Raw genomic sequence first — 13,864 nt, 5'->3', positions numbered from 1 at the left:
TTTCACAGTACATATTAATACTCGTATTTTGGGTTCCCGGTACCTAGGCTCCATTAACAAGGCTCTGCTCTGAGGTTCCAGTAAAGGATCTACAACTTATAAGGGCTCTGGGGTCATCTAGGCAGTGTTAGCATACCATAACTGACCCCGTGGTCCACCTGACAGCCACTGTATATGCACTGCACTCACACCTGGAGCAGAGGTTATGGTTGTGTTTACCCAGAGACACCTGATCATGAGCTCCTGGCACAGTCTATATACTCATGCTTGACTCTACAGTGTGTGTGTGTGTGTGTGTGTGTGTGTGTGTGTGTGAACATTAATTCTCTCTCGCCAATTAACCATCAAAATAATCCTTAAGGTAATTGTTCAGTGTTTATCTTTTCTGAGTGAATAAAATCTTTTTATTATCTTGATTTTCATCGTTTATCATCAGTGTTGTTCTTTCTGTGTTTGTAAATATCTATAATCCATGATGTAGTTTAAGTAAGGTTTGAAATAAAATTAACGTTGCAATGGGTTTCATATATTATCAAAATTTAACACTAACAGTGACTTTTCGGATCTGTATACACATTTATATTATATCATATTTACATATATATTTCACTGAAATAAATTACAGCCTCGTATCACATCAGCACAAAAAGTGGGCGCTGCAATCAGTATCATGTGGGATGGTCTGTACAAGTGATATATCTTTACAAATTAGCAATAAATTAATCTAGCTAAAGTGTCTAAATAATTAGATATGTACAAAACAACTTGTTGTATATTAGTACTTTCTGCATTGTAGTTAACCTTGTTCATATATCTATGAAAATATTTTAATTTATTAGTATAATACTGGTATCTGGCCTAGAGGTGAGGACAACAACAAGAGAGCAACAACAGTGACCTCACAGGGAAGGTCTTGGCCACAGGTAAGGGAAAACAACAGAAAAATACACATATATCGACAGAAAAAAAAGGTTTTGTTACAGAATGAACGCTGATCATTATTCTGCGTGGATAGACTTATAAAAATATAATTCTACTTCTATACATTTGAACTTTAATCAAGCTTCAAGAGCACAAAGGTCGCGCTATTACTGATAAGTGTATTTTCCCTAGTTTTACCCTACCTGTGTCCTGGTATCAGGCAGATGAAGCACCGCTCTCAGAGTCTGCTCTTCTTATCAGCTCCGCTAGGGCAGTGATGTACGTCTGCGCCATCTGCAGCGTCTCGAATTTAGAGAGTTTCCTGTCGTTCCCGAGCTCCGGAACAACCTCCCGAAGCTTCTCAAAAGCGTCATTCAGGCCGTTCATCCGCCGTCTTTCCCTCGCGTTTGCAGCAAGTCGTCTTTTGCGGATGACTTCGTTGCCTACGACTTTAGGAGGCCTCCGGCGTATTCTGAGAGGCTTATAGTGTGTTACCAGGGAGGGCGACGTTTCAGGGGGTATGAAGTGCTCCTGGTGAGGGTTGGCGTCCCCCTCGGAGGGACTGTATTGTGTGGTGCCCCAGCTGCTGACGGACGTAGTGCTGCTGCTGGCGTAGGAGTAGGCTGGCGTAAGACTGCTGAGGTCAGTTGTGGTGGGATAAGCGGCCTGGTAGTACTCCAGGTTGGGGTACGCCTCAGACATAAGATCCTTGTTGCGACTGCCTCCCGACGACCCAGGGCCTGGCAGCTCTGACCTTGGCGAGCACTCAGAGGTCAAATCATCGGGTGTGGAGCTGTGGTACCCATCACTACCTCCGCCGTCAACACAACTTTGTAGCAGGTCATGTGGCTGATGCGGCGGACCTAGTTGTGTGGGCATGGCGGTGGCTGGCGTCCCCTCCAACCCAGGAGAGAGCGTAGCGCCAGGATAATTTTCTGTGTTGTAGTTGAACTCTCCCAGTGGATAATATTGTTGAGACGGGTCTCGGCCCGACCAGTATTCTCCTGTATGAACCGACATCCCGATGTTTATAAGCACAATCACTAACAGAGCTTCAGTTTATACACACCACAAAGAGCTTACACATTAAAGGCTGGAAAACACTGATGGAGGGTCCGTATCCATAATGTTGAGGTGCGACACAGCGAAAGTCACTGGCGAGTGTGTCCGCGGCGGTGAGGAGCGTCACACCTGTTGTGAGTCCGCTACTTGTCCTGCCTGTGATGTCCTTGGTGTGCGTTATGGCTGCATGTTGTCAAGTCACTGGCGGGGTCAACGGTCCCGCTCGGCACGCTGCCAGCGCGACCCGCCAAGGTCAATGGCAGAGTTAGACACAAGGCCACTTCCTGGATGTTGCACAAGAGTATTGCCGGCGGGGCGTCACGACTACACTGGCGCCAGTTCACTGCACCTTGAGACTTTCTATCAGCAGCACGGCACTGTTTCCCGCAAGTGTGAGTCCCACAACTTTCTGGCCACTCTCTCCGTGGTGGCTCGCCAGGCTAGTTTCCCCGCAGCTGGAGCCCGTCTGAGGCGCGGGCAAACTGGCAAATGACCAAGGCACTGCTAGTGCTCTATACTGTACTGTAGTCTAGCGACCACCATCTTCACGCCGATGATCCAAATTCACGAGATTCTTCCACTTTTTTCGTTCAATAACTTTCTACTTCTTGTGATGACCGCCAAGGCTCTCAATACATCCTGAAATAATTCCTTATCTTTCAGCTTCAGTCATGAAGTCAGAAATATTCACCAGTAAAAATAACCAAAGATGTATTTGCAGTACGGTCACACATACACCCAGCTGAGTTAAGACCAAACCAACAAAACGAAGACGAAACTCAGTGAGAAATTTCCTTGGACGCGGAAGTCGTGGTCTTCGTTACGGTCACGTGACTCTGCAGCGACCAATCATCGCTGAGCTTTAGGTTACAATACGAGAAAGAAAACGTAAGGACAATTATATGCTGCCTCTAATTATCTAAATATTTTAGAACGATTGAAAAAATACTAGAAAGAAAAAAAATTACCGTCATTAAAGTAAATTAGGTACAAAAGTATACAGTGGCGAAGTTTCCCTCAGTAGGTGATAACAGGGAGACACGCCTTCTAATATTGGCCTCAACCAGACTATAATTTGGCGGCGGCGACCAACCAGGGCTCCCACCACCGGATAACAACATTACTTATGACTAATGTAAATGACGAGGTGATGAATATGCAGAATCTTACGGCGATGAACCAGAGAGTTGACCACACCACCATTACTGAGGCTGAGAGATGGGTGGGTGATGGGTGGAATGGGGATGGGTGGGGAAGTGGCGATGGGTGGTGGTGGTGATGGGTGGAGTGGCGCTTGGTGATTGGTAATGGGGGCGTGGTGATGGGGGATGGTGATGGGTGAGTGATAATGATGGAGTGGTGATGGGTGGAGGGGTGATGGGTGGTGATGATGGGAGAGAGTGGTGATGGTGGAGTGATGATGGGTAGTGGTGATAGATGTTGGAGATGGGAGAATAGTGATGGGGACCTGGTAATGGGTGGTGTAATGCTATTTAGTAGTGCTGGTTGTGACGGTGGTGGGAGGCGGGAGTAGTAGAGTGAAAATGTTAGTGATAAGGTAATAAAAATAATGAAAAAAGTACAATAAAAAGTATAGAAAGATAACACAAAAGAAGAGAGAGAGAGGTCAGCGAAAGATGAGGAAAGACTCAGTAACGTAGATAATTGTCATCTTAAGCCAAGTAAACACACCTGCATCCTCTCTCCAGCCTCTCCCTGACCAACTGATATCAGAGAATGCGTAATATTTCCCCCCCCGCCCCTTCCCTCCCCACCTCCCCCCTCCTCCCTCGCACACCCTCCCTCCCCCACCCCCCCACCGCCCCTTCCTCCCCACACACCTCCTCCCTCCCCCCACCCCTCCCCCACCCCACCTCCCTCCCCCACCCCACCCCACACACCCCCCCTCCCCCTACATCCCCCCACACACCCCTCACCCCCCCCGCCCACACCCCTCTCCCCTCCCTCCCCTCACACGCACGCAAGATTACCAAATAGAGCAGTTAACGTTATATTGTGATGTGGGGGAAGAACACAGTTTATCACCAAGATGAAGATATTCCCGTACGATTATTTGAGGTTACCGGATGTACAGTTTGTTGTTGTTGTACTGCATTGTTTTCTCATCTGGAGCTACGGTTATCATCATCATCATCATCATTATCATTGACAACCATCACCATCATCACTACCACCAATTGACCACCATTACCATCATTTGACACCCATCATCATTACCCTCACCATTACCATCACCATCAACACTGTCACCATTACCAGCACCACCACCATCAGCACTACACACACATACCATCATCATCATACCCTAACACATCATCTTCACCATCTTCCTATCATTGGAGTCACATCACCATTCATCACCATCCTCAAAATTAAATTAAAAATACTATTACTGCCACCATAACTGTCATTAGGGTCAGGTAAGGTAAGGTAAGGTAAGGTAAGGTTGGTTAAGTTAAGTTAATTTAGGTTTAGATAGATTAGGTTTGGTTAGGTTACATATTTCCGAGTTAAAACACCATCAGGAGGTTAATGGCTGTTGGTCCGCTCCCAGGGGCACCAGTCGTCACTGTACCATCTCCCACTTGCCCCTTACCTACAGACTCTACATGATTCTGTGCACCGACCACCACAGTCAAGGCATCACTTCTGAGTCACTGATTTGCACAGTTTTGTCTTTGACTCCTCATTAACCATATCTTTGGTGCTGTAAGGGGGCACTGTCAAGTCACTGCTCGAGATATACTATGCTTTGCCTTAGACTGTCAAGGCACTGTCCTAGTCTGTAATAACCACCAGTCACCAGAATCACCTCAAACGTTCATTACAACCTCTTCCTTCATCACTTAAATAATAATAATAATAATAATAATAATAATAATAATAATGATAATAATAATAATAATAATAATAATAATAAGCAGCATTATCCTCACTCTAATGGCTACTCCCTGCTAATCATAACCACCACAACCTTTATCACATTACATTAATAACTCACGTCCCAGTGGCCTTCACACAGGTATGCACGAGTAAAGTGATTAATTAGGCGGCAGGTAGGCGTAGCGTGTGGCCACCAGAAGCTCAGCCACAAGTCATTAAAAGGTTTCCTAGATCACCCACGTTACCTGCCCATCTCCTGTCTCCTGTACCTGCCCACCTCCTGTCTCGTGTACCTGCCCACCTCCTGTCTCGTGTACCTGCCCACCTCCTGTCTCGTGTACCTGCCCACCCCCTGTCTCGTGAACCTACTCACCCCCTGTCTCACGCACCTGCCCACCTCCTGTCTCGTGCACCTGCTTACCCAAATTTCCACAACAGTAAAACCCAGTAGCGGAAAAATTTAATGACCTTAGTTCATAAATTATCATAAATCTTGCACAAATGTCAGACTTGAAAAGGAAGCACGAGTGAAAATGACCCTGAAAACAAGGAAGCAGGAATACTGTACGGTGGCAGGTGAAACGAAGAGGTTAAGCCGGGTTATGAGAATATGCTAATTCAATAGAAAGTGTCTCGTTGTAACAAGATGGATAACGAAAGAAATTTAACCATTAAAAAAAAATAGTAGTATACATAGCAAGATGTTTGATATATTTGTGTGTTGGGAAGAATGACAGAGTGAGAGACCAAAAAAAAAAAACCCCACCTCATAACTCCTTAGACTTCACAGAACTTAGAAAATTTTATGTACTGGGGAGGTCCTTTTGTACTATGAGTTGCTGTTCCTATGAAAGTACTGTACATTATAGAGTCTGGAAGAAGGTTAAAGGGGTGAACATAATCACATGCTAACTTAATGTAACCTAACCTAACCTAACCTAGCCTAACCTAACTTAACCTAACCTAACCTAACCTAACCTAACATCGTCTTCTTCGATACCAGGAACCATCACGAGAGAGAGAGAGAGAGAGAGAGAGAGAGAGAGAAATCAGTTCTGGCCAAGAACAACAAGAGAGAGGATTAGAGAAACGGAGAGAGAGAGAAAAAAGAATAGTATTAAAAATGAAGAAGAGCGAGAGGAGAACATATGTCTAAGAGGATTTAATGGCCCGAGTCTTGTTCACTTTATCTCTCTCTCTCTCTCTCTCTCTCTCTCACATCCACACACATGCTATATCTATCCCCTTCATCCCTCCCTCCCTCCTTCCTTCCTTCCCTCCCTCCCTCCTCCCCCTCCACCCTAGACACATCATTAGTAAATTCTGATAAATGGAGACGAGACTTTTTCTGGCTCGTCACCTTGAGTACAAACTTCAGCAAGACTTAAACAAACACACACACACACATACACGCACACACACGCGCGCACACACACACACACGCACGCACGCACGCACACACACACATTTACTTTTTTCGTTTTTTTTTCTTCGTGTGAGTCAGCTGATGAACGAGGTATTGTATGCTTGATAACACACCTGCACAACAACACTACAGGTATGACTTTACACTCAACAACTATTCTGAGTGAAAATAAACTTTTACTATTTTTTTTCTTATTTCATATATATTTAAAATTTTAGTAAAATAAACCAACAACGATAATATTGGTATAATTAATTTTAGTATAATTATGGATATTATTATTCCAAAGATCGAGGTTTTTGGTATATAATTAAGAGGTATAATGAATTTAATATTCCGCCCCAAAATATATTTATTTTTCTCTAATTAGTTAATCATCCGACATGATATATTAGGTTGATTTTGGATTTAATAAATGACAAATTAAATGAATTGACTGTGTTAGGAAAATTAGTTCCATTATCAAATTTATTTTTCACTACAGATGATTTTTAGATTATGTTACTATAGTATATTATAGCCTGAGGTTACGACACACTCCACTTATACCTCCTCCTCCACACACTCCTCTCCATCCACACCCTCCACACACTCTTCACCTCCACACACTCTTCACCCAGCACATCCACCTACACACTCCACACACTCCACATATACCGCATCAGACACACACTCAACACACTCCACCTACACCTCCTCCTGCACACACTCCTCACTCTCCACACCCTCCACACACCACACCATATCCATCCACATCTCCACACATCTAGTTAACCCTATATAACGGTACAGCAGTGTTAGATAACCCTATATAACGGTACAGCAGTGTAAGATAACCCTATATAACGGTACAGCAGTGTAAGATAACCCTATATAACGGTACAGCAGTGTAAGATAACCGTATATAACAGTACAGCAGTTAAGATAACCCTATATAACGGTACAGCAGTGTAAGATAACCTTATATAACGGTGTAGAAGTGTAATATAACCTTTTTAACGCTACAACACTACATCACAGACCGGTGCTATTCAAGACACTTCACGTTCGAGGTTTTAGGGTGAGTGAGAGGTCGAGCAGGAGGAAGGCTGTTTGGTGACACGTTCCCAGCTGACATGTGGCATCGTCTGTCAGTACACTAATCACTGAGGTTGTAATCGCCGTAAAATTAATTCCTCTAACAATTATACCCACCCACAGACTACCTTCAGCGTCTAAGCCTGTCTGTCTGTCTGTGTCCCTGTCTGTCTGTCTGTCTGTCTGTCTGTCTGTTTATCTCTATTCGTGCCATCTTACTGACTTCCTACAATCTTTTTTGGTTCAATTAGTCACCAAGTCACAAAGTATAATCGATTTTTTCTTTTAGCAATGGTAAATCTCTATAGCTGTGGGTTTCCAAATAGTGTTAGCGACTTTCTCGGGCACTTGGCACCAAAACGTCGTGGAAATAAAAAATATAAAATTGATTATTGTCAAGTCTTAAGAGAACAGTTTTAACAAGTCGTAATGTGGTATAAGTTTTTCTCCTTTTACCTTTTTTTCTGTCTCAAGGGAAACATTTTGAGGAGGATTAACGTCACTTGAAGTAAAATGAGAGAGAAGATTTGCAGAAAGTAGACGAGAATAAATATGGTAGAATGATTAAATTATAAACCGTGATGAATAATTAAATGGATAAACATACACATACACACAACACATATGCTATAAACCTTCATCATAACCTATTATCGCCTTTTTTTGTTAATATATCCAGCTATGATTATCGTCGTTTTCCAGGGTTGATTAAGACTACTGTATGGTCTTTGCTATATCCAGGTGGTACTGTACATTACTGTCTTATTTCTATCATAACCACCAAACATAACCAAAGACGCTGGCTGCTTTGTTTTAGTCACTAGATACACTGAATAATAACACGGTAGTCTCATTGTAATCAACTACATCTACAGATATATCGATACTGATCATTATTCTCGGGTTTAATTCTCGTATCGTCTAGTTGGCCTGAAACGTCAAATTTTTAACCTATCAGGCAGTAAGGTGAAATTTTCTGTATAATATGGCATTAACTCCTTCGCTTCGAGGACGCTACTTTTAATATTTTATTTGGCTGACAAGAGACGATGTTTTTCAGCAGAGAGGAACGCTGTACACAAGTGGTTAGTAGACTACCTCCCCAAGATATAAACCAGTGTTATTTTGCCTCCTGGCTGTCTGTTACACTGACGGTAAGTGATGGTCGACGACAGGGTGCGTGAAATTGTCGAGATGAGGTGCACAGTGGGACAAAAGTTGGTCTTGAATGTCGGGGGAATCAACACAGAATACAATGTACAGCAACAGGATTGGAGAGTAGCTGACAAGATAGATAGAATGACACGAATCAACCTAACCGAACCTAACCTAACCAAACACAGGAATCTTGGAATATGTGCGTGTATGAACGTGAGTTGGTATACTATTTCAATTCAGGGCAGTACCTACCCACCTCCCATATACCTCACCCTATTTATATATACAGTTTATATACCTACCTCTCCCCCCCACACATACACACCACCATCATTCCAGCTCCTCCCCCACACACCAGTCCCTCACCTCCTCTCCCACACATCTCCCGCCCCCACACTCTCCTCCTCAGTAATCGCTTTAATCAATACAGCCATCCATCAGTACACCACTACAGTATTCCCCAGCCAGAGTGATCATCGTCTTACTCCCGGCGGTGGTGTAAACTTCCAGCGATGGTTGAAAGTGAGTTTGTTCCTCGCGTGTGCTCGAACAAAGTTATTATGGCGAGTGTCAGTATTGTGACCGCTGCTTGGCTGAAACAGATCACGAGCAGAAACACCGCGTTAATTTTATATTAATTTAAGTTGAGACCGAATTACACTTTTAAATTATTCACTGCATTATTATTATTATTATTATTATTATTATTATTATTATTATTATTATTATTATTATTATTCTCATTCTTATTCTTCTTAATAATAATAATAATAGTATTTTTATTATTACTATTTCGCATTACACCAAGAATGACAATCTCAAAATAAAAAAAAATATGAGAACACACACACACACACACACACACACATACACACACACAATATATTCTATTTCAATATTGTAAAATTCGCCGTAGAAAAAGTACCATGAAAAAGGGGTAAAATGACAAAAGGTAAAACACTGGAAAAAAAATACATCCTCCAGGTAAACAAACAACGTTAAGAGCTGCGGCAGGAGGTGTACAAGGCACGGGAGGTTAAGGGCCACTTGTGTGAAAACTGGCCATCACTCGGTCAACTTTCTCTCCCTCCCTCTTTCTCTCTTAATCACTTATCTCCCAGCACCACATTTAGTGTAATCATGCACCAGGAAGGGATTGGTGGTGGTGGTGGTGGTGGTGGTGACGTGTGTGTGATGAGTGGTGTAGTGGTGATGGTACTGGTGTTGGTATAGAAGTGGTACGAGTGAGGTTGTGGTGTAGGGAGTGGTAGTGGTAAAGGTGTAAGGGATGGTGGTGGTGGCTCCTCCCAGCTCCTGATGGTGGCTAATGAAGGACCTTAACCCTCCCTCACGCCCTTCATTATTACAGCACCACGCCCTCACGCCCTCCAACACCACAGCGCCACGCCCTTTAATCACCCTCAACCATCTCTCTGGCTAAAACTTACTTGAATGACATTAAGATATTACCAGGCGATAATTTCCCATATAGTTTGATCAATTGATTATGATTCACTGGAAAATGTTTGATAAGTTACTTTGTTGATCATCACCGTTTGTTTGTGTTTGATGATTACATGTTGTCTGTGGCACTGTGAGAATACTTTACCTGGGAGTATACATTATTATTATTGTTATTATTATTATTATTATTATTATACATGACATACACCCACACATACCATACGCCCCCCATACACCTCCACATACCATACACCCACATATGACATACACCCATACATGACATATACCCACATATGACATACACCCCCATACACCCCACATATGACACATACATATGACATACACCCATACATGAGATATACCCACATATGACATACACCCCCATACACCCCACATATGACACATACCTACACATTTTATGCACCCACAGCATACAATTCTGTCCTTTGTCGTCCCCTGGTAAGGCTTTGTGATGGGCAAGGAGATCCAGCCATTAAACTCTTCACTTCTTCCAAACAAGACAGAAGACGTCGCGTGTCATCGGGTCTTCAGCGAAACCCGACAGTACAGCGTTATATTAGCGAGGAGATTATAGGACACGGGAGGGCCAAGGTATTGTTGTAACTCTAGGGTCGTTGGTGACGGGCTACATTGCTCGACAAGCGATACGGAATTAGTCATAATCTTATTTTTTGGGGTTAAACGACTGAGACAGGCTTTACTTGGGGCTGTTTTTATGGTCTAGTTTTACTGTGGTGGTGAATAGGAGGTTCAACTATAAAGGGTGATGTTGGATGGCACTATCTACTGCCCAAATGGGGATTAGAAGATTAGGGGGGGGGGGGTGGAAAAAACTACTTGTCATGGTTAGGGATGATTATTATTATTATTTTTTTTAATCCCTTCGAACTGACAGACGTAATATGACGAGCCCAAGAAAACAGACCTACAGACGGAACCTTATCTCAGGAATGATCAAAACCGAGAAACAGATCATCAGTTGATTGTAAGTCGCGGCAGGCGTGTAGGGGTGATCCAGCAGGGGGAGGAGAGAGGCGCGGCAGACGTGTAGGGGTGATCCAACAGGAGGAGGGCACAGGCGTGGGGTGGATCCAACAGGGGGAGGGGTGGGAGGCACAGGTGTGGGGTGATCCAACAGGAGGGGTGAGGCAGACGTGTAGGTGATCCAACAGGGGAGGCGTGAGAGGCGTGTAGGGGTGATCCAACAGGAGGGTGGAGGCAGGCGTGTAGGGTGATCCAACAGGGGGGGGGAGGTGGCAGGCGTGTAGTGATCCAACAGGGGTAAGGCAGGCGTGTAGGGTGATCCAGCAGGGGGTGGAGGCGGCAGGCGTAGGGGTGACCAGAAGGAGGTGGGAGGCAGGCGTGTAGCAAGTGATCCAACAGGAGGGGGGTGGAGGCGGCAGGCCTGTAGGGTTGATCCCACAGGGGGTGGTAGGGGGAAGCTTAAGACACTGGCCATGTCATTGTCACTGAATGTCTGACCCAACCTTCCCTCCCATCATACAAAATTGGTCAGATAAAGAAACTAACCTAACCTAACTTAACCTAATCCCAACCTAACCTAACCTAACCTAACCCATACTTGACTCAAACTTACCTGGCCACAATTACATAATGAGAAAGTGGTGGTGTGGGATCGTGTAGTGGGTCGGGTAGTGGGCCGGGTGGTAGTGGCCGTGGTGGTGGTGGGCCGTGGTGGGCCGGGTGGTGGTGGGAGTCGGTGGTGGGTGAGTCGTGGTGTAGGGTCGGTGGTAGGGTCGTGGTGGTGGTGGGTCGGTGGTGGTGGGAATGTGTGGTGGTGGTGAGTCGTGGTGGTGGTGGTGGTGGGTCGTGGTGAGTGGTGGTGGGTCGTGGTGGTGGTGGTGGGGTCGTGGTGGTGGTGGTGGGTCGTGGTGGTGGAGTCGTGGTGGTGGTGGGTCGTGGTGGTGGTGGTGGGTCGTGGTGGTGGTGGTGGGTCGTGGTGGGTCGTGGTGGTGGTGGTGGAGTCGTGGTGGTGGTGGGTCGTGGTGGTGGTGGTGGGTCGTGGTGGTGGTGGTGGGTCGTGGTGGTGGTGGGTCGTGGTGGTAGTGGGTCGTCCACCATCACCACTACCCGGGATTAGGGACAGATGGCTCGGCTTGAGCGAGCGTTGACTTCCCGCCACCGTTGCCAACACAACACCCAGATGACCAGAATATGAATAATTAAAACCTGTTGCCAAACTAAAATATTATAACCTCTCATAGTCGTAGACCATCATGACGTAAACAACTCATGTATCGTAAAATTATCTAATCATATTTAGACAAATATTTGGTCATTAAACTTTGAGTAATTAGTTTGGATATTATAATTATCAGAATACGTTCGTTTGTAACACTGCTTTGGTTTGCGGTGGTTGGAGGCGGGTCTGACGGAATATTTGTCTGGTCATGTTAACCTCAACCAACAAGACACACAAGAGCGATTTTTCTATTTTATGTTTATGCGTAGTTCGTCAATAGTTATTTGGTCATATAGCACATTAACCCCCCTAAGTGTATCCTGCAACGCATAACTTATTAGATATAACTACACCGACTTTGTTTACAAATATTAACATATCTTTCTAATATCGTATAATGAATATAATGAATATTGACGAATCTTTAACATTTTTTCCAGTCTTGTCTCATCTGACGAAGCTACGAGTCTGTCCTCCTATGGCCACCACAAAGACAATCCTTGACCTGCTCAAACAAAAACTGTACAAGATTCAAAAGACATTAGACATAAACACCTCTATTAATTTCTTTAGTTTTAGCAGTGACAGGTCTAGCAGTGACAGGTCTAACAGTGACAGGTCTAGCAGTGACAGGTCTAGCATTACAACATTCGAGTACCGTTTACCCAATTACATGCATATGGCAATTACTATTCTCAAGTGAGGGGTAATTATTGCTCCATACTTAAAGAGAGACAAATGAGCTGCATCGCTGGGCCCCATCACCTCAGAGATGGTCTCACTTAACCAAGGGGGACCCCGTAGTACTGTAACATGTGTTTCTTAACTCAATCTGAGCCTTATTAACGCCAGGGAACACCCCAGTCCCAATAGCTTTACTAACCAAAAGGCCTTATACTTCGTCTTGGGGAAATTATGTTATCAAAGAAGATGTTTTTGTTAACTTCTACTCAAGTCATAGAGAATTATAGGCCAACAACCTCCCTTTAATCACAAGAGGTCTAATAGCCAGCAATAATATCACAGGTAACTGTAGGTAGTTCAGTGTTTATGGTCTACGATTCTATCCCGAACCCAAAGGAACTGAATTATTGGATATATTTATCATCATTGTCAGGGAAGTCTGCGGTCTAAAGACGCCCATAAAACATCGAATTCTGAAGTTTACAATCCACGTTCCTCCAGTAGTAAGCAGTAACTCCATAGATATTGCATACTCGAAACACTCCCTCAGATCCAGGAACTTATACAGTAGTGGTCCTTCTACAAGCCTTCAGGAGGTTCAACACCAACGCCCTATAAAAAAAGGTCTTTCTTACTTAATCTAAAAGAACGTTTAAGAGTCAAGAAGCTTCTTTTTAAACTCAGGGAAGTTTAAATCATAATAACACCGCCTCAACTACCGGATATATTTTCTTTATCGGGGTCAATGCGCAGGTTAAAGCAATGAGGTAGAAAGGAAAGCAATTATGGATATTAAAATCAGCCAGAAGATGGTTACTGTCTACGGCTGTATCGAAATTCCTTCTTAAAATAATGGTAATGACTCAAGACCTATTGTGAAGTTCATGACGGTCGCAAACTCTCCCTCACTAACTCTCCCTCACTAACTCTCCCTCACTAACTCA

The 13,864-nt window shown here is 44.1% G+C and overlaps 1 protein-coding gene across 1 annotated transcript; it reads right to left on the bottom strand.

Moving 5' to 3' along the window:
- Positions 1-518: 518 nt before the first annotated feature.
- On the bottom strand, positions 519-2,490 carry LOC121860254 (protein dimmed-like). Its single transcript, XM_042357338.1, has 2 exons — positions 899-2,490; positions 519-858 (listed from the first exon to the last, which is right to left on the bottom strand). The coding sequence occupies exon 1, from the start codon at positions 1,939-1,941 to the stop codon at positions 1,138-1,140; it is 804 nt and encodes a 267-aa protein (XP_042213272.1). The 5' UTR covers positions 1,942-2,490; the 3' UTR covers positions 519-858; positions 899-1,137.
- Between the last annotated feature and the right edge of the window lie 11,374 nt (positions 2,491-13,864).

Source organism: Homarus americanus, unplaced genomic scaffold, assembly GCF_018991925.1.
Source record: "Homarus americanus isolate GMGI-L3 unplaced genomic scaffold, GMGI_Hamer_2.0 scaffold21914, whole genome shotgun sequence".
Classification (NCBI taxonomy): domain Eukaryota; kingdom Metazoa; phylum Arthropoda; class Malacostraca; order Decapoda; family Nephropidae; genus Homarus; species Homarus americanus.
This window is presented reverse-complemented; position numbering and strand designations above follow the sequence as displayed.